This window comes from Trichomonas vaginalis, chromosome V, assembly GCF_026262505.1.
Source record: "Trichomonas vaginalis G3 chromosome V, whole genome shotgun sequence".
Lineage (NCBI taxonomy): Eukaryota > Parabasalia > Trichomonadida > Trichomonadidae > Trichomonas > Trichomonas vaginalis.
Genome location: NC_067207.1, coordinates 28,130,727 through 28,152,874, shown reverse-complemented (window position 1 = coordinate 28,152,874; position 22,148 = coordinate 28,130,727). Strand labels below are relative to the sequence as shown.

At 31.6% G+C, this 22,148-nt stretch overlaps 5 protein-coding genes across 5 annotated transcripts, besides 2 other annotated features; 4 read left to right on the top strand and 1 right to left on the bottom strand.

Moving 5' to 3' along the window:
* Window positions 1–201: 201 nt before the first annotated feature.
* Window positions 202–2,496, top strand: TVAGG3_0417140 (ATP binding; the record flags this gene model as incomplete). Its single annotated transcript, XM_001306408.1, has 1 exon — window positions 248–2,470. One exon carries the CDS (start codon window positions 248–250, stop codon window positions 2,468–2,470), a length of 2,223 nt encoding a protein of 740 aa, XP_001306409.1.
* Window positions 2,497–3,131: 635 nt separating this feature from the next.
* Window positions 3,132–3,216: a mobile genetic element.
* Window positions 3,217–3,680: 464 nt separating this feature from the next.
* On the top strand, window positions 3,681–6,812 carry TVAGG3_0417120 (uncharacterized protein; the record flags this gene model as incomplete). Its single annotated transcript, XM_001306409.2, has 1 exon — window positions 3,900–6,812. One exon carries the CDS (start codon window positions 3,900–3,902, stop codon window positions 6,810–6,812), a length of 2,913 nt encoding a protein of 970 aa, XP_001306410.1.
* Window positions 6,813–7,173: 361 nt separating this feature from the next.
* TVAGG3_0417110 (protein ubiquitination) lies at window positions 7,174–8,775 on the bottom strand (the record flags this gene model as incomplete). The annotated part of the gene is made up of 1 exon (XM_001306410.1): window positions 7,174–8,775. One exon carries the CDS (start codon window positions 8,773–8,775, stop codon window positions 7,174–7,176), a length of 1,602 nt encoding a protein of 533 aa, XP_001306411.1.
* A 1,701-nt stretch (window positions 8,776–10,476) lies between these two features.
* Window positions 10,477–11,515: a mobile genetic element.
* A 6,401-nt stretch (window positions 11,516–17,916) lies between these two features.
* Window positions 17,917–18,918, top strand: TVAGG3_0417090 (uncharacterized protein; the record flags this gene model as incomplete). Its single annotated transcript, XM_001306411.1, has 1 exon — window positions 18,140–18,910. One exon carries the CDS (start codon window positions 18,140–18,142, stop codon window positions 18,908–18,910), a length of 771 nt encoding a protein of 256 aa, XP_001306412.1.
* Window positions 18,919–19,850: 932 nt separating this feature from the next.
* On the top strand, window positions 19,851–21,377 carry TVAGG3_0417080 (methyltransferase protein; the record flags this gene model as incomplete). The annotated part of the gene is made up of 1 exon (XM_001306412.1): window positions 20,122–20,973. The coding sequence occupies one exon, from the start codon at window positions 20,122–20,124 to the stop codon at window positions 20,971–20,973; it is 852 nt and encodes a 283-aa protein (XP_001306413.1).
* Window positions 21,378–22,148: the final 771 nt, after the last annotated feature.

The following is a 22,148-nucleotide window of genomic DNA, read 5'->3' as shown; positions in this document are numbered from 1 at the left end:
GAAAAGAATGTATGATTTTGAATGTACTTTAACTCTACTAATGATTTGGAATGTTCGAAAGTCTATTATCATCGTTTGAATAACTGCTCAAATAAAAATTTGTAGTTGAGCAAAACTAAGATGAGAATCTCCTTTTCAAGGATATTATAAATGTTGTTGTATAAGTTATAACTCCAAAAATTTGAGCAGTATCGTCACTTTTGATGCGAAAGAAATAATTAATTTCGAAACGATAAAAGTGACATCGATGCTTTCCTTGTTACTTTATCTAATTTCTTCTAAGTTTTTATCGCTTGATGTGGGGTCTGCATATACTAAAGGATATGTTTTTGAGGACTCCGAATCGCCAGAGATATCTTTAAACTTACTTGGAAGAAGATTAACGCCAACGTACATCGGCTTTCGTGCAGATAAGCAATTCAACTTATCAGGCGAGATACCCATATCCCCAAAAGAAGGACGTCTACTGACAGCAGCGATAGGTGATAAAGCTTATCAATATTTGAAGCATCGTCCATGGATGGCAACAGGGCATTTGTTTAATTTCATCGACATGCTACCAGAAAAGCAAGAACAAATTGCCGCCCGCTTCCATGTTAACACATCTGCTGCAAGACTTCCAATTCACAACTTAATCTCGATGTATTTTCAATTAATTGCAAGAGAACTGCTTCCTGATCAATCCGTTACAGGAATATCAGTGTCTGTCCCTACTCATTTCACTGTAATTCAAAGAGAAATCATTCGAAATTCTATTAAACAAGCAGGAATCTACTGTGATGTCATTTGCGATGAAGCAACATCAGTGGCAACAACATATACTGTTTCTAGAACAAAATCTTTTTATAATAACAGCAAAGACGTTTTATTCGTTGATATCGGCGCATCATCAACAAAAGCATACGTATACAACTTCAGGATGAAGTCAGATGCTGCTTCTCCAGAAATTACAAGAAAATCCTACGCTTATGACGAAAATTTCGGTGGAGACGACGTAACACATAATTTTGCTAATTACTTAATCGAACATTACAATATGGGCAACCTTACAACTCAAGAATATCACAAATTATATGATGTTGCTGAAAAAATTAAAATAAAATTGAGTTTATCTCAAAGAGCAGAAGAAGCTTTCGACTTACGACCTGGTGTAGAGTATAACATTACATTCCTCCGCCAAGATTTCATCAAATTCCTCAAGCCATTAAGAGATTCAGTATTAAATGTAATTAGACTGGCTTGTAGGCATTTTTATCCACAAGAAGTAGAAATTCTCGGTGGTTCATCGCGTATACCGTACATTGCAGACTCAATTCGTGAAGCTTTGCATATTGTAAATCATTCTTTGAATTCTGATGAGGCAATAGCTTATGGAACTGGTACTGTTGCACAGCAAATACTCGAGAGATCATTATTGCGTCCTTTCATCTATCAAAATAACTTCAGTTCCCATTCAATTATTTTAAATACTGAAGATGATCACTTCCCTCTTGTTGAATACGGCCATCCTTTGAACAGTAATCTTAAATTTGCCGGAATAGCGTCATTCATACCTATGCAGTACACATACGGCTTCCCAGACGGTATTGAACATAGATCATTGTTTTACGCCATTTCGAATCGCAAAAATTTTCAGTTTACAACTATTGAATTTTCAAATGAACCATTTGATATATATTCTGTTACAGGATGTATGTCAGAAGATGATGAAAGCACATGCGAAGAGATTGGTTTTTCAATTCTTGCAAAATATATACAAAATACGACAATCCACGGTTCCGTTATGGGCAGATACGAGAATGAGCGTCGTATTTTGATTGCAAGGAAGGAGATTGAAACCCTTGCAAGCAGATCTCTTCGAGAAATCAAGTTCAACATGACGATGAAGTTATTTTCAACAGATTTCGAAAGAAAAGACATCGAAACCATTGCCAAAGACTCAATGACATTCCTTAATGATAACCAAGAAGAATACGATCCAGAAATATTCGAAGAACAGCTCGAAAACCTGAAAAACAAAACAAACATTGTTTACAACAGAATCCGCGAGAATTCTACTATTTCGCAAGTCATGACTAAGCTATACAAACTTGTACAAGTAGCAGAGAACTACGCATTCTTGGAAGTTCCAATCAACAAGTCGTTTGTTGGTCAAAAGAACATCGAAAGAATCCAGGAAAAAGTCAATGAAACGAAAAAGAAATACAACGAGTTTGCTGAGATAATTAATAAGTCTCCTATGAATAAGGATAGACCGGTGAAGGCATTAGACATCAACCAAATAGCAGATGAGCTGATCAAGGAATTGGACAGAATCAGAAACATGAAAGAATACAAGAAAAAAGAAGAAGAAAAGAAAAATTCTAAAAAAGGATTTTTTACGGATTTGTTTGGAAAAATAAGAGATAAAATATCCACAGATACAGACTTCGTTCCTGAAGTTGATATAATAGAAGATGATGCTTTGTAATTTACTAAATTATGTTTTAAAAAAAATAAATTTTTATGATTTTATATTATTAGTTTATTGAGAATAATATATTTCATGTAGCATGTGAAAAAGGAAATCTTAGACTTGTTAAATCTCTCATTAAAAATGGCTGTGATAAAGAACATTCCTATTATAGAAAAACTCCACTATATTATGCATTAGAAAAAGATCAACTTGAAGCAAAGGATCAAAATGAAAGAACTCCACTAATTCATGCATCAAGAGAAGGTCATCTTGAAGTTGTTAAATATCTTATCTCAATTGGATTTAATAAAGAAGCAAAGGATAATGATGGATGGACTCCACTTATTTGGGCATCAGATTTTGGTCATCTTGAAGTTGTTAAATATCTTATCTCAATTGGAGTAAATAAAGAGGCAAAGGACAAAAATGGAAAAACATTATTCGATTATGGAAATAATAAAATGAAAGATTATCTATCTTCATTACAATGATATAATGCAGCTCTTTTTAGTTGATAATTTATATTAAAGCGTTTATCTTTAAAACTTTCATATATTTTATTTTGAAATGATTTTGTAATATTAGAATATATATATCAAAGAAGATAAGAATCATATTGATAACATGGTTAATTTGGTAGTTCCTTTTACAAGTTTGTTGGGTCAATCACCTCAACTACATTACACTTGGGCGGAGTTCTTCCGATGCCTCCCATCAAGGGAGAGACTTCGTAAGAACTCCGCTTTATTCGATTAATTACAGAATCAAAGGCCTTTTGGGAACTAGGAAAGAGTTATTAGAGTACTTTAAGGCAATGCTCATTACGAAGTCTCTCATCGAAAGAGAGATTTCGTAACGAACATTGCCAATTTCGAGTAAATTTACCCCCGACCCTCGGAGGTTGAAGGAGTAGTGTCATAGTGGACGAGTAAGCGTGTAGCATTCCACCATAAGATTTATGGCACTTTTGTACTTTGGCGGGAAATAATTTTGCGAAAAAAAATGAAAATGAAAATATAAGATCACCATATGATTCACCACGACCATTTTTAATTTTATTGGAAATTGAACGACAGAAATTGAGAAACTAATGTTTTCAAAAATTGCTATGAGAGAGGGTCAAAGTTGCTATTTGTCACTTTTCCACAAGAATATAATGGGGAAAAAGTTATCATATAGTTGATCTCATTCACTGAGGTGAGAGATGCATGTAGTGTAATGTGATAAACAGTTGGATTGCTGCTCTAAGTCCTAGGTTCGAGACACATTGGCTTCATTTTTCTCTTTTTTATTGACGTAAACTATTCAATTTTTGTGTTCTCCATTCAAATTTCAGAATTTTTTTTGCAGATTTCACGCTACATTCGAAGTTACCTTTTGTAACAACCACCACTGCCTACGAAAGACGAAATTGCTATATTTTGTAAAAAAAAATTATAAAAAGATGAGTTCTTCTTCCTCAAGTCCTATTAAAAAGAAGAAAGGAGTATCTCGTCCATCTTTAGTTATCCTCTCAACAGTGGATCAGCCAACACCTTACCAATTAAAGAAATTTACTTTAAAAGAACATACTCCGAACTTTTTTTCGCTTCAGACAGTCGGAAATGACATAAGAAACAGAGATATACAGTTATTTAACGATGAAGAACCATTACCAGAGAATTTTTCAAGTTTAAATCCTGAAAATTCAAAATCAGATAAAAACACGCCAAATAGTCCTAATAAAAATGGTTCTAGTGGATTAATACAACTCGAAGATGACGATTCTTCGGACGGAATCAATTCACCAATACAATCTCCAAAATCTTCACCGGCAAAATCGAAGATTCTTGTGTTTTCCAAGAAGTCCCCTCAAAAGGATCAAAACTATGATTCAGAGGACGAGTACAGTGATGATTCCGATGAAAATAATTCAAATAAAAATTCATCTTCTCAAATTAAGCCTCCTCCGCTTATGCAGAACGTTCCTAAATTCGAGAAAAGAAATAAAAATGGCGAATCCGCAAAGAAAAATACAAAACAAACAAGTTTCAAAGATATCAATTCATTTCTCGCAAATTTGGACAGAATTACACGTGAATTTGCCAATGATTCACTACAGCAAGGCGATAACAAGCTAGAAAACTACATTTGGCTCTCTACAATCTGGGCATATGGTTTTGGTGACGAAAACTACAAGAAACTAAATGAAGTTCTTAACATTATTGCTACTAATCCAGATGATCTTGAGAAATACAGCTTCGGAAACCTTTGTCGCGCTTCATATGACCTTAAAAACATGGGAATTGAATCAAATGGCGAACCAATCATTCAATCAAACTACGCCATTAAAGGTGATCATTGTTCTGGTAAATCAACGTATATTGCAGATTCATCATTACAATATTTGATTTATTCAGCTGCAGCACAAGACTATGAGCGTTTGTTTGTAGTCACATTTGATTTCTCATCCATGGACGAGAACACTGATATGTGGACTTTGTATCATTACATTGTAGAAAGGTCGTTAAACGCAATTGGCTGCCAAGTACCGGAAATCAGCCTCAATTTGTCATCATTACGTAAGGCATTTTGTCAAATAGCCGATCGTGTACCTCCTAAGATCAATATTAAGCCAAATACGTCTGAAGATATCAAAGTTTGTCTTAAAAAGGCACATGACTTCATAACAGAACTGTACCAGTTATCAGAATCTAATGAAACAGAGTTTATGCATAGAGTTGTCCGAATTCCTTTATTTTTGTCTGAAATTTTTAATTTTAACAGAGTTTTTGCTGTTGTTGATGATCTTAATAACATGAATTTCGATTTACACCTTGACAATGATTACGAAAACGCAATAAACCTTTTTATTGAGTTCCTCAATGAAGTTGAATACATATGTTGCTCAAAATCTGGTGAAATTTTCGATTTTCTCACAAATTTGAAGAAAATCGTCAGAATCGATTCAAATGTGAAAAGAATCAAAAACTATGATTCTAAAGACATTTTTAATGTTTTACGAAGTCCAGGCGATCTCGGTTCTACAGCACCAAGTGTTGCTACTTCTGCATTCTCAGTTTTGGCCGATCCAACTACAATGAAAAACAGGTTTATTAATCATCTCGATACAAACAACGTTTCATTTGCCGAGAACTTCTACGATGTCTGCGATGACCACAGCAAGCGTAAATTATCACGAGTTGCTAGACTACAATCAGCACATAAGCAAAACTGGCTGACAAACGTCTGGCGACTTTACGATAATAGCAATATTACTGACGAAAGTCTTATCTCTCTGTTTAAGTACCATGCTCATGCCGATTATTCGATAGATCCTCTTGACGGCGGCTTAATTCAAAGTGCGAAGGATACCTTGCGTAAATTCATGAGATCAGAAGGTGGAATATCATTCTACGTAAAGACAGTTATCACAGGACCTCCGAAATCAGGTAAATCTACATTCATTAAGACAGTTTTGATGAGACATTTCACAGATCTCATTACAACAGGAGTTTTTAAGTCAACATTCATAGTTACTTATGATATAAAGAGGATCCCTAACTCACCCACTGTATCTGATTTGTATCATTTCTTCGCCAATTCTACAATTTCTGCATTACAAGTTCAAAGAGCAGATATTGGTCCATACTTCCCTTCTATTGTGAAAGCATTTGATAATATCGAAAGTGGAGCACGTCCTAAACTTCCTAAACCATTGACTACCCAGAATTATATGAGAAGGCCTCTCAAAGATTTAGAAAGTTTGTTGTGCGAATTATATGATTCTCATAAAAGTAACAAAGTGAAGTTCCTCCAAATTTCAGTTGAACTTCCACAGCGAATTTCTGATATTTTCCAGTTTTCTAATACATTAATGATATGCGATCACTTAGATTTTTCTGATTTCGAAATCCAATGCTATGAAGAAGATTCTAAAACAAAAGTTAACATTTTAAGCCTTATCAAAAGTCTTATTTCGAGAACACAGTTTGTTGCATCCATGGATTCTAATTCCTGCCATAATATGCTCTCTCCTTTGAATGGAAACGACACAGATTTATCACATTCTTGCGAAATCGTCAATATTGCCGGAATGTGCCAGGCATCGACACCTTCAGACATTTTAGTCCATCTTTCAGACGGTAAATCCTTCAAAATCACTAAAGAACACACTGGCGGATACCCAGCTTACGTTTGGATGTTTGAAGACGCAATTAAAGAGATTTCTTCAGTTCAGGAACTAAACGGTGTCCATCAGGAGATCGGCCAGAAGAAACTGTCTGCAATTATTAATAATTTGATTAAATCTATGTTCGAAATGCAAGAAGATCAGAAACTTGATATTCAAAACTGCTCACTGATAATGACCAACTAATTTTTCTTTTATTTTATTTTCTTTGTTTTATTTAAAAGTAATTTTTAATAATTTTTTTTCCTTATATATTTTGAATCATATCTGGAAAAGAGCATATTGGTAGCGTTCCAGTTGCTCAGAAGTTGAAGAAAAATTACCGTATTCATAGCGTTAATTGTGGTGTGTCAATAAACGGGTCAGTAGTTGAAGCCAAAATCTCTGTCGAACCTTCTTTTTTCTTATCTGCAGTTGTACGAAGTTCGAACAAAAACATGTTTTGTTGGAAAGTAAGTGCAACCTTAAGTTTTGTTAGAATGGAAATAGTATGTTTGATAAAGTTAAATTTTATTCACATGTTGAAAAAAAATATTATAGATTGTTATTATTTTGCACCTGATCTAAGAAGAAGATTAATGATCTTCTTATAGTTTTCATTCTCGTTTTGTTTCTCTTTCGCATAATCAAGTGCAGTTTTTCCAGCATTGTTTTTGTCACTAAGATTGACACGGATTGAAACTAAATATTCAACAACTTCAAAATGACCTTTCTTTGATGCCCAATGAAGTGAAATATCATTATAATTTGTTTTATCATTTTTATTACATCCTATTTGAATCAAATATTTAACTACTTCAAGACGACCATTATATGATGCAATAATTAATGGAGAGAATCCATTATTATCTTTCTCATCTGGATTTCCTCCAACTGAAACAAGATATTTAACTGTTTCAAGATGACCTTGCTGCGATGCAATGTAAATACAATTTGCATTATCTTTTTGTTTAGAGTTTGCATCACAACCAATACTTATCAAATATTTAACTATTTCAAGATGACCTTCTTGTGATGCATTAATTAATGGAGAGAATCCATTATTATCTTTCTCATCTGGATTTCCTCCAACTGAAACAAGATATTTAACTGTTTCAAGATGACCATTCCATGATGCAATGTAAATACAATTTGCATTATCATTTGATTTAGAGTTTGCATCACAACCAATACTTATCAAATATTTAACTGTTTCAAGATGACCGTATGATGATGCACAAAGAATTGGATTAAATCCATATTTTTCCTTTCGCCAATTTTTATCAAAACCAACTCCAATTAAATATTTTACAATTTCAAGACGTCCTTTTAATGATGCTTCAATTAAACAATTGTTTCCGAATTCATTAATTGCATTTCTATCACAACCTCCTTCAATAAGAGATTTTGTTAATTGAAGATCTCCATTAGTACATGCCATAATAAGTGGAGTATTTTGATCAGAATCTCTCTTTTCACTTAATCCAACTGCACATGAAATAGACATCTTCAGTTTATCATCTTTATCTGAAAGTTCTTCAAGGAAATTGTAAACTGAATCAAAATCATTTGAATTTCGCAATTCAGAAATTTTTGCAAATTCATTTATAGATTGATTTAATTGACTGTTTTTGTTATTAAGATTATATATTTCGTCTTTGTATCTTGAATTTTCTGTTTGAATTTGATTAAATTTGTTATTAAGATTAGATATTTCGTCTTTGTATTGTTTTCCTTCGTTTTTGTATTGGTTGATTTCATTTTCCATCGTAGCGATCTTTGATTTGAGGTTTTGAATTTCAGATTTTAATTGTGTGACTTCTTCTGAATCTGAATTAATTTTTGCGTTGTATTTCTTAAGGTAATCAATTAATGAACGACAAGATTTGAGTTTCAGGTTCTTTTTGTAGCAATTAAGAACGTTAATCGCGTCTTCGAATGAATCAATTAAAACATTGCATTTCCGAATAAAACAAAATAGTTTATGTGTACTGTATTTTGATTTACCTTGAGAAAGAAGAGCATTGAAATCGTGAGAATTAAGTTTGACTTTTTCTAATACTTTTGGAATGTCATCTTTATCTACAATATCATAGAAATTCTCTTGTTCGATATATGTTTGAATGTTGTTAGCGATATAATCAAAATCAACAGTCAGACCTTGGCTCATCGAAAAAAAATTTTGAAAGTCGTTTTCTAAAAATCCTATTAAATTCCAGTGAATAATTGTAGAAATCAAGATTTCTCAATAAATTTTAGAAGAACATCTATTGTTCATTTGCAATTTTTAATCGAGAGAACACAGGAAAGTGATTTCGAAAAATTTTAAGGGATCACTGCCTTAGTGAGTCCTGTATATCCTACAAAATCTGACATTTGTAAACTCCAAAATCTGACATTTGTAAAGTTTCAAATCTGACACTTTGTAAATAGTCCAGGTTGTCAGATTCGTCCTTGGCGCCAAAATTTTAAAAAGTGCCATAATCTCATGGTGGACTACAGCTGGTGTCGCCGCCGACTATCCACTTGCTGGGATGCTACGCAGCCTTTGATCTGGCCAATCTTAGTGCTGCTCCATCCACATCAGCAAGTGATTTCGGCGGGGGATCTCCAATCGGTCTTCCATGAGGGTTACGCAAGCCAGAAGCGCAATACCTGTGCAGTCTAGCTGCTAGGATATAGTAGCTAGGCTGTGTAGGTATTGCGCTTCTGTCGATATTAGTTATACGTTATTGCCCTCGTTGACTATAGTACTACTCCCTTAACCTCCGAGGGTTAGGGGAGTAAATTTGCTTGAAATGGGCAATGTTCATTACGAAATCTCTCATTCGATGAGAGACTTCGTAATGAACACTACCTTAAAGTACTCTTACTACTCTTTCCTAGTTCCCAAAAGGCCTAGGATTCTGTAATTAATCGAATAGGGCAAAGTTCTTCCAAAGCCTCTCATTTGATGAGAGGCCTCGGAAGAACTTTGTCCTAGTATAATGTAGTTGTGGTTTCTAACAATTTATGTGTCAGAGAATGTACTTTTACTCGAATAGAGCAGAGTTCTTCCGAAGTCTCTCATTTGATGAGAGGCCTCGGAAGAACTCTGCCCTAGTGTAATGTAGTTGTGGTACTTGGCCAACAAAGAGCGAGAGAATATGTCTGTAATTCGTTTGTGCTGAAGTTATCTGGATTTTCCTCAAATGAGGAAGGAAATCCAAAAAAACTTCAGCACAAGTTAATGCAGATGTGGTTCTCTGGCTCTTTGCTGGCCAGAGAACGAATAAAAATTTTTTGTTGTGAGTAGGCTCGATGCATACCTACTCACTAAATCTTCATTATTTACGATTTATTTTATTGTGAAATCTAGTTCACAAGTTAAAGAATATTTAAACTAGAACAGCATTTCTCCATTCAAAATCAAAAACCAAATTTTTTCAATAATGAAGATATAGCCTCTCTATCATGTTTAAACATACTGTATTCCATAAAAGTGAACTTCTGATCGGTCAGTTTTGAGAAATATTGAACTGACGGTCCTCGGTGAAAAAATGAAAAAAATCCATTTTTTTCGAGTTTTGGTCGATTTTCTTATTTTTAAAATCTGAAACGGTAGAAAGATAGATAATGATGTGTGTGTATGGTTTAGTTATGATAATTCTTGGAAATATCAATTCTATCATAGTGAAAAAGTACATTTAAGTGCAAAAAATTGAATAGTTGTAAACTAAGGCAGTGAGCCCTTAAGGCCAAAAAAGGAGTACCTGAGTATATTATTTCTGCTTTACCCGATCGTTAAAAAAGAATTGATTCACGTAATAACGAAAATATGCAGTATATCTCAATATAAAGGGAGATCTTTCTCTTATATTTTCCAAAAAAATGAAATCTTTTATTTTTCATATCAAATTTTAAAAATCAAGATTTTTTTGGAGATTTTCAGCAAAATTCAAAACGGTATACAGATGTCATTTTTGGAGATCAATCGAAATATCCTCTTTGTTTTGATTTTTAATGACGATTTGAAAATTAGGAGTTAAAGATATTGCTGATATCCTCTTTATCTTGAGATATGCTGCATATTTTCGCGTTCTGAAAGCGGAAAACGAATTTTTGGCATGCGGCGATTCTAAATCACGCGGAAAAATCAGGCTTTAATAAGAAAATAGACGATTTACTTAGTAATAAAGTATATAGAAGCATAAAAATGAGGAACTATTTCTTCATACCAAAATAAAAAAAACGTATATTTACAGTGCACATACCTATACTGAAACTGTGCACTCTCTAATATTTTACTCGCTATCTGGCCGGTAGATACCTAGAAAGTTACACCACAATTAACTAATGCTGAAGTTTTCCGGATTTCCTTCCTCAATTGAGAGAAATCCGGAGAACTTCAGCAAAAACGAATTACAAACTAGTTCTCTCGCTCTCCCTGGACCCAAGAATATACACGCATTACACTAGAACAAAGTTCTTCCGAAGTCTCTCATTCAATGAGAGGCCTCGGAAGAACTTTTGCTCTTTTCGAGTAAATTTACATTTTTCGTTCAATAGAGAGTCAGAAACTACAAGCCCATTACCTTGGAGTAGAATTCCTCCGAGGCCTCTCATTGAATGAGAGACTTCGGAAGGACTCTACTCAAAATGTAGTTTCTTTAGCCTTTTGTAGACCAGGGAGCAGTAGTAAGATGCTTTAGGGCCAAGCTCTCCCGAAGTCTCTCATGCAATGAGAGGCCTCGGAAGAACTTGGCCCTATTCGAGTAATTGCGAAGTATCTGACCTTTTAGGAGCGAGAGAGTGGTAGTATAAGTGAATGCGTGCAATAACGTATAGCTAATATCGCTAGAAGCACAATAATTATGCGGCCTAGCTACTATACCCTAGCAACTAGGCTGCACAATTATTGTGCTTCTGGCTTGCAGGGCTCTTATGGAAGACCAAACGGAGGTCTGATGCTGAAACCACTTGCTGGTATGGATGAGGCAGCACTATGATTGGTCAGAACAAAGGCTGCACATCATACCAGCAAGGGGATGGTTGAGCGTGACTCCAGCTATGGTCTTCCATATAGAAATGACACTTTTGCGTTTTTGGCGGGAAAGTTTTGAGCAGTTGCTTTGAGCTAGCTCATTCTTACTACCATTACAACCCATTCATACTGCAGGTATAGAATTTAACCTTTTTAGGCAAAATTTCAAATTTCAAATTTATTGAAATTCACATTTTATTAATATAAGCGATATCATATCTAAAATTACTCTATTTGTACATAATATTATACTTCTATAGATAAGCTTTTTTAAATTCTTTTTGGCTTCGCCCATTTTTTTATTTTTTTCTTGAAACTCATTGAAAATTTTCAATGTGGGATAGTGGGAATCCCAAACAGCAAGCAGCCCTAGTGGATTGGGGAAATCCCTACATCCTTAGTTTCTATAATTAATTTATTTTTCTAGCTTTATTTTTCCATTAAAAATAAAGAATTGTAAATAACGTTTTCATTTATTATAAATTTTGCTTTGGCAATCTCTTAACTAGAAAAAATTTGGGAAAGTTCACCAAGGGAGACTTCATTCCCTATATCAAAGGTGAATGCTTTCAGTCAAAAAATCCTCGAAAAATTGAAATGTTGAAATCGATTTTCTTCTTTCACTTAATATCGATTGTTTACAGTTATCCATATCGCATACTATCGAATTCTAATATATTTGAACATACCATAAATAGTTTTTGAAACTTATCAGATATTTCGCGCAATTTAACATTACTCCAACTATCATACGCAGTCATTGTTACGAAAATATCATTGTAAGAAGGAATAATTAATATAATATAATATAAGATCTAACGATTTATTTACCTAATTCTAAAAATATTTTTAATTACCCAGATTTTCCTTACTTTTACCACCTCTCTAAAGCTGGGGACACCGCCTATCGTTGGGAGTAGCTATTAAATAGAACCACCAAGGGTATTTTTAGAACTGCTGGTGTAGTGTAGTGGAAACATCCAACATAATGATTTATTATGCCAAGGTTTGATTCCCATTTAGCCTTTTTTTTTCTTTTTTGGATCATGAATTTTTTTTGGGTCACTATAAGATTTGTTTCATGTTCTAAATCTGCTGCATATGTAATCTATTTTTATTTACCTATTTTTTAAAAATCTATTGGATTGCCAAATTTGAATATATTTAAAATCATAAAAATCCAAAAAAACTATAAATATATGTTTTATGCATAGTGCCGATACTCAAATATCAGATTACTTAGATCCATGAATAATATCCAAATTTTTTTTCTTAAAATTAAACTTCAAAACTTCTTGCAATCTTATTCTTCATCTATTGTAAATTTTTAAAACCATTTTTTAAAATAATTTTGCGTAAATTTTATTCTCATGTTGTTTTAATCGAAAATTGATACATTTTCAAAAAAATAATATTGACTTATGAAATTCATTTTTAAGGTGAAATAGTATTGTTTTTATTAAAGTATATGAATAATATATAAAAAATTAATGAATAATATAAGCAGATTTTTAGTTTACAAAACAAATATGAGCAATGCAATTTCAAACTTTTGCTGGCAATTTCGATATTGCTCAAGTTTGTAGTATTTGTGATACCTATAACATCGGCTTAATCAAGATTCGATTTTTCTTATGAGTTATTGAGAAAATTTGATTGCAATGAGAAGGATTTCGACGTTTTTGATAAACTAAGAGCTGAGCTTTAGGGGTTCAGTTCATTTATGGCTGTAGTTTGATGCGTAGATCTCTTTTTTATTGTAAATTCTTTCAGCATGGAGATCGAGAATGAATCTTTTGAGAACTTTATGAGTTTTTACACCCGTAAAGAGGTCCTTCGAGGAAAGATAGTCCAGACTACATGAAGATGTGGGTTAACCAAAAAAATCCGATGGTTTCCCCATATTCATGTAGATCTTCGAAAAAATGAGCACCAAAAAAGCCAAAAAAATAGGCTTTTTATTGGATTTGTACACTAGATCAATAATCTATTTAGGATCTGACACTCTTTTTAGCCAGAGATATGAGGTCCTTTCTAGGAAAACGATCTATTCATCCATAAAAAAAATGAATTATCGTTTTCCCCAGAAATTACATGGGGAGTGGTAAAAGTAAGGAAAATCTGGGTATAAATCCTTTTTTGTGCATATTTTATATGAAGATGCAGAAAGAAAAACAAAAGGCGTTTTTTAAGAAATATCTAAAGGCAGCCTAATCAATAAACAATTGGGAGAATGTCTATTTCGAAAAAAAATAATCGTCTTTCGGTCTATTTCGAAAATAATCGTTCCGATCACGACGATAGGGGGCGAAATTATTAAAACCTGCATTTTGAAATGAATGAATATATGTATAGATCAGAACTCATCTAGGCCGAGGCAAATATATAGTAAAGGAAGTGTTCAAGTTCTTATATAAAATCATAATTTCATTATATATGATATGTATTGATGATTGTTTGAAGACTTACTAAACATATTCTATATATCATAATTTTATATTGAAAAACCCTATAAAATGACAATTTGTGAGTTTTCATTACATTAATCATGGAAAAGAAGTTTTTATGGGATAATGACCCTGTAATTTTTCTATCATTCTGATAAATAAGTATGCTGAAGTGAATATATGAAAAAAAAAGCACAAAAAATGATAAAAGTAAATTTTTAGTCATAGTAAGTAAGAAAGTAATAACACTATTTTTGTTTATCGTAGCAGTGATCCGGATTACTAGTATAAGAACGATTTTAACAAAAATAGAATGTAAAATTTCTGAAAATCGAATTTTTTAAAGTAGTTGCTTGGGAAAATATATCTGTAGTACAATGTGGGCATAAATGTAGCTGATAATGAGAATATTTTAAAAAGATATTTTGAATCTGTAAATAAGTTTGAGATTCAGTTATTGGTTGTATATTTGAGTTATACGTTGTTTAGTTATTCGAAATTTATAAAAGATTTCACTTTCGTTAATTTATGAATCAAAATATTGTAATAGTGGATAATTTCGTTTGAGTTTCGAATTGAATGTAGATTGCAATTGTAGTGTTGATGAAATGATGTATAATTTGGTTAATTTGTGAGAATTTGTAATAATAATCGAGAAATTTGAATTTTAAATGATTAAATAGAGATGTGTTGGTCAATATAATACGTTCTGAATCAGCATTGATGTTCCCGCTCTCACCTTTGACAGTCAATGAATACGTTATCAGCATTCAGCCATATTCATTAACTATAAATGAAAAGAACAAGTAGAAATTGATGATATATGAAAGAGTGATATTGATGATTCTTGCTAGTTCCTCATTATTTTAAAGAAATTGACATTATTTTATATTTTCACTTAAAAATAGGTAAAATCATAACGACATAACGTAAAAATGACTTTTGAAATACTAAAAACGTGATTTAATGATATGAAATTTCCAAATTTTTTTCAAAAAATAAAAAATAAATTCAAAAATTGTTAAAAAATACATGAAAATCATTAATTTACAATTATTTTGGAATTTTTGAGAATGTAGATCAAGTTTTATATTTGCAGATAATGCTATTTATGTGAAAAATTACGATTTTTCTCAAAAATTTGTAATCAATTTTGATAAATATGACCTTTTAAGATAAATCACTTATATATCATAGCGAGTGATTAATTTTAAAGATAAATTCTCATATATGTATCTTATAAAATCAACAACTTTATTCGAATTTTAAATTCTTGACAAATTTAGATGAATGATTGGCCAAAATTGTTAAATTATAATGTAAAACAATCATTACTGATGAAATATTTTGTTTAATAATCGATTTATTGATATTTTTTTGAAATATGAGAGAAAAAACTGTTTTTTCACAAATTGTGCATATTCACCTTCACAAACATTACTATTTAAATGATATACCGCAGCTATTTGCCTAATATCTTAATCAATTTTTGCAATTGTGATTTAACTCGATTTGTATCGAATTTTAATCATTGGATAGATATAGATTTCCCTAATCCAATTCAGATCATCTATTATATTAATGATATGCTAAATATTTCATAATAATAAAAATAATTAAGAGAATTATCACATTTTATTATTGTAAATCATCACTTTAAACTATGCATTTATTAAAGGTCTCGTTACAAACAGAAATAATAATTAATAATATTTTTTATATTTAATTCAATATATTTGGGCTAAACAATAGTGTTATTGTTATATCCTCATATATGGTAGCACAAATAATATATTGTTACCTTATAAACACAATATTTTTTTTTAGAATTAAATAAACATAATACTTTTTATGTATTAACACAATAGCACAGTTACAAAACGTTAGTATTAGTATTAGGCTACCTCATTATATGTGAAAATAGTGAGAAATATCATAATTTGTCTTGCAATATTCTAATCAATCTCATAAAAAAGCATAATATAGTATTTTTGTTATATAAATAGATTACAAATAGTATGCTTTAGCAGCGCCTAAAAAATCAAGGATCTAAAATAACTCTATGGTGGTGAATTATGCATTTTAAAGTCTATCGTCGTGATCGGAACGATTATTTCCGAAATAGACCGAAAGACGATTATTTTTTTCGAAATAGACATTCTCCCATAAACAATTTTATACATTCTTAATAGAATTAGGCCCTTCTGGAGTGATATTTTTCGTTTAATTTTCATAATACAATAATAAGGTAGTCACAAAATCTAAGTAGTGAGGCTCTCAAAAATTGAACCGTACTCCATACAAAATTTGTGTACCATCACTACTTCGATTTTGTGGCCTTCAATTGAGAGGTTAGTTTTGATAGAGCACGTTATAAAATTAAAAGGGAAAAATAAATAAAATTTAAACATTTAATTATATATAATGTAAGGAGTGTAATTCCAAATTTTCTAAAAACTATTCAAATTTGAGCATTTTTTTGGAAATAGTAAATCTAATATGTACATCTAATAACAACATGAGTCATCACCTTTTCAAGCTCTGCAGTCAATTTTTTGAAATTTGATTGAAATAAATGTAGCAAAAATTACATTTCATTAGGGAATATATGAGTTTCTCTGGAAACAGGCTGATAAATTTTAAATTTTGTCCAATCAACATGAATGCATTGAGAAATTTGGATTGATTTTCTGGTAGAATCTGGAACAATTCAACCATGTATAAATGGATCATGTAATCATCATGAAATGTTAGTGTTAGAGTTCAAAAGAAACAGAATGAGTGGAAATCAAACACAATCTGAATAATTTTAAACGTATACAATCTTTAAGTTTGTATTTTGAATTCTACATATATGATTGTGTAATTCGTTCTTTCAAATTTTCGGATTCAGGCATGTTTTGATAAAATTCATTCCCAAAAACGTCAATTAACAATTAAATTTAGTGTATTTTAAATATAGATACGTATTATATTTTATAAATTATATTAAATTCGCAAAATTTTAAGTTTTAAACAAAAATAAAAAATGTTCAAAATATGAAATTATGCATAGGATATTAAAATTTACATGTTAGCAATTTTTTTGAATTACTTTCAATTTTCATATTGAAATTTTTAAGATTTTTTTCTGAAATAATAAGCAAGAATATCAACCGAAATAATATTAAATTCCATGCGTTAATTTCCCCTCAAAAGTCATTGACCGCCTCTCAATCTAGATTTTGTGAGTACTTTACGTCTATACTCTCATTTTCCTCCCTTTCAATGAAATTGAAAGAACTTTGGAGGAATATATATATACATGTTTAACTACTAGCTTTGCAAAAAGTCCATTAGCATATAATATAATGCTTATATTTAGTAAAATTAATATACATTTCAAGGCTAGATTTCGAGAAAAATTGAAATCGTGATTTTTTGAGTGGCAATAATATTCGTAACTATATATAGTATCCAAATAATATATTATTGTGTATTTTGAAGTTTACGCTTTTTTTACAAGTTATCAAAAATATTTCGCAATATCTTGCATAACCCATTATTTGGTACCATTTTTAATTGAATGAAACCTAGCGGTCATTCAATTTATTGTGCTGATGATTCAAAAATCTTGGGACTTATTTTCTGAATTAATTCAATATACATACAAAGTGTGTGATATATGTTTCTCAACGATTTCAAGTATAGTCTGGAAATAAGAGTCTTTATTAATTTAAATAAATAAAAAAAAACGAGGCGACCCGCTCTTGAACTTTTGCCAGTCTGAAATTCTACATGACAGTCTTGTTTTCAAAAAATCATAAAATATCTCGAAATCATAAGGAAGTCATTCAATGCGTCCATACACACTTTTACTATGCTCCATATGTCAAGCATAATGGGCATAATTTTGTTCAATATCTGTGTTATTGATGAAATTTCCCTATTTACGGTAACAAATTTAATATGCGATAGAGCTGTATATGAAGTTTCCCTATTTGCAGGGATAATAAATTGAGAGAAATTTGACAGTCTTAAAATCTATAACGTGTTCCCTCTCAAAATATTCAAAATTTTTTTTGATGAGTTCCTCGAGAACGAAGACAGTTCTAACATCGAGGAATTCCTCAAGAAGCATTTCAACAATGAGCACAATGAGCACAAAAACTGCCCCAGTGAAAGGTGCGAAACCAATACGAAAATTTCATTATATTTTAAAAGATTACTCGAATTTCGGAGCCGATACTCCAAAATGGACCATAAACCCGCGTCCACCCACAGGAGAAATCGAAATCAGTGAAAATCCAGGTCCTGGCGAGTACGAAGTCAAACCAGATTTTCTTGATACAAAATTACCTCATATTATTCGTCCTAAACCACAACAATCATATTCTTCACTCACATCTAAACTAGATTATAACGTACCGCCGGCTTTTCCGGAAAATAATAAAATAACGATTGGCCAAAAAACAGGACAAAGTTATATAACGAAAGTGGAATCGCCTGATTTTATATATGTACCTCCATCTTTCGGCTCAAATGTATCTACAAAGATTTTAGAAAAACATGATGATGTAAAACCAGATTTAACACCAGGTCCAGGCCATTATAATCCCACAGAACTTAAAACTCATGTGCCCACAGTATCAATGGTTAAGCCACAAAATAATCAGAAAAAAGTTTCATTTTCTCATGATGTTCCTGGTCCTGGTTCATATAATATTTTACCACCACTGCCACCTACTGGCCACTGGACTGATAAATACAGAGAGAAGCCTCATAGAAAAAGGAAGAATATTGAAAATCGTCTTACCCCTTGGGAAAAACCAAAGGCTGTTGTTTTAAATGTGTAAGTATGTATGAATTACAATTATTTTTATAAGTATAACTTCTTAACTTTTTTGGTTTATATGGATTCCGATTTTGATGTTTAAATTTAGCTATATGATTTAAAATTTAAAGATATCGACACTATATGTGCATAATACTTATGTTTCAGCCTTATTCAGTAATCAATTATTCCTTCATTTAGAATTTGTATCACAATTCTTTATTTTGTTTAAAATGTCGTTTCAACTTCAAAAAACATATTAACACAACTATGGAATGGGACTGAAACAGGATTTTAGCCCATAAACTAACTTTTATTAAACTCCCTATAGATGCTTGGGTGTAAGATGAGAGAGGGTCAAAGTTGCTATTTGTCACTTTTCCACAAGAATATAATGGGGAAAAAGTTATCATATAGTTGATCTCATTCACGTAGGTGAGAGATGCATGTAGTGTAATGGGATAAACAGTGGGATTGCTGCTCTAAGTCCTAGGTTCGAGACACATTGGCTTCATTTTTCTCTTTTTTATTGACGTAAACTATTCAATTTTTGTGTTCTCCATTCAAATTTCAGAATTTTTTTTGCAGATTTCACGCTACATTCGAAGTTACCTTTTGTAACAACCACCACTGCCTACGAAAGACGAAAGTGTGTCACGATTTCACCCGGAAATCCGATGGTTGTTTAAGAGTAAGCACTTTTGGCACCTACTCGGTGTAAGATGTTTAAACAAATATTGTTAAAATTTAAAATTGTAGTTGACAAATGAGATAACTTTATTTTGTAGAACCAAGTGAATGATAAAGTAAGCTTCAACTTTACCGTAATGTATTGATAAACGATTCAGTTTATAATATTAAATTGATACAATTCTTTCATTGGATTGCAGCATCCTGATGTTTTACGGGTGGAGTAAGTGATGTGACAAAATGACAAAAATTGATAGAGGGTATAGCAAAGGCACACATATATGGCAATAAAATTATAGCAAACATATACTACTACAAATGATATTCGTATCCATATTATTTTGAAATGACAAATCTTTGAATATCTAGAACAGATTTTAAAATTCTCATAATGATTTATAGGTAAACATATCTGGTTTATTGCCTTAAGCCTCATATCTTTAATATATATGCTTGTAACAAAAATTATTCCAATAAAATAGATTCTGAAGTCTCAGCTTGGATTTGAAGACAATAAGAAAAAAAATACGTTATTGTTAGAGAATGAGCTCAACTGAAGGAAGTTATTACGAAAGTACTGATTATACAGAGACAAACACAGAGCAAGAATCAACCGCATCAGCTCAAGATGAAAATGGCGTAATTCCTGTATCGCAAAGTTCTGAGCAAAATGAAACTGGCGAATCCAGCGAGGCTCCAGCTCCAGTAGCTCAAGAAAAGGAAGCTCCACCGCCGCCACCTCCTGAACCAGAGGTAGATCCTCTGGAGGGAATCACCTACGATGATAATCCAGAAGAAGAATTGCCAGAATTTGGAGAACAGGCATACTGGGAGAAAACATATACAGACGATGTCGAGCTTACAGAATGGTATTTAGATCCAGTCGATTTGAAGAGCTTGATCAAAAAATTTGTCGAAAAAGAAACAAAAGTACTTGTCACAGGAACAGGTACATCAGTTCTTGCTCCATCTCTTGCTAAAGATGGATATGAAAATGTTGTCGCTATAGACTACGCAAAACCAGCAATCGTTAAAATGAAAAAAGTCAACAAAGAAGTAGAGAATTTATCATTTAAAGTTATGGATGTTCGCGATATGAAATTCCCTGATGGTGAATTCGGAGCTGTTATTGATAAAGCTACTTTAGATTGCGTTTATCATCTTGGAGAAAAAGATGTTACAGCTTATGTTGCAGAAGTTGCAAGAGTTTTGTCTAAGAAAGGCGTCTTCATTTGCGTTTCAAATGTTGAACAGAAGTTTTATGAACATTTCTTTGACAAACAAACAGAGCTTAATATCAAGCTCGAGAAGGTCCAAGAAGTCAAGAAACCAATACAATCTGATAGACCATACTATGTTTACGTTGTCAGAAAGGTTTCCAGACAATTATTTTAAATCATAGATATTCACTGCTTGTTACTTCATTTGAAACTAAAGTTCTTTTGTATATTATTGATTTCTATTCGAAACATCAGAGGTATAGTATCTTATTATCAATTTATGAAATTTTCATTAACATTTTGATATTTTAGTTTCTAAAGCTACTATAATATACCCAACTTTAAAAAGTGATAAGAACTTTAATAATGAGTTCAAATCTAATAGAAAATTTCGATAATTATCTCTGTTAACACTTAATATATGATATTTCTTATATTTTTCACAACAAATTCTTGATAAACAAATAAATTAATGACTCTTCACTTAAAATTGTATTAAAACTTATTACCGTACCTTGAATAACCGGCGAACCATTCAATTGGTCATAGACTAATTTGAGATACCCTTTTCAGAGGAATCTAAAATGTTATTTATATGGTTATTTATATATTATTTAATCATTTTCTTAAATAAAAATCATAAGTTCTCAATTTTTCTTCATAACGATTCTTATAAATTTTAATGTTTTTACTATGAGTGCTAAATATTATTAATTACTAATAAGGGTTTCGTTTTGCGAAAAAAACGTACAATACGCAATTTCGCTAAAAAAACATTTAGCTAGCAATTTCGACATTTGACTCCACTCAAGACGTCACTTTTTTAATTTTGCGGTATCATATTTTTGGAAAATCTTTATGAATATTATATAAAAAGTCTCTTTAATATCTATATTTCATATTTTTATCGATTTTTAAAGTTTTCGCGAAAAGTATTCAATTATTTTTGCTATTTGGTCGGGTAAATGTCAGATTTGCGACATTTTCTGATATGATATTCAGATTCTACGTTGATAATAATGCTTATAGAACCCTCTTGCTATTGTGTCAAAATTGCGAAACCGATAGCAAAAATATCTCGCAATATCAAAATTGAGATATTGAGTGAATTATGCATTATAGAGATTAAAAATCTGATTTGTGAAAACATCTCATCAGTTTCTAGCTAATTCAAAAATCTTTACTATCTTATTCGATTAAAATGAAAAGGGAATAGTTTTATTATGCTTTAAATGACAGCCTTATAATATAATCATAGTTTTCGCTCAATATGCAGCATTTTTTTTTCGAAATCTATGGTCAATGTCCTAAATACTGATTGCTTTGCATTCATATCTCTTACATTTTCTA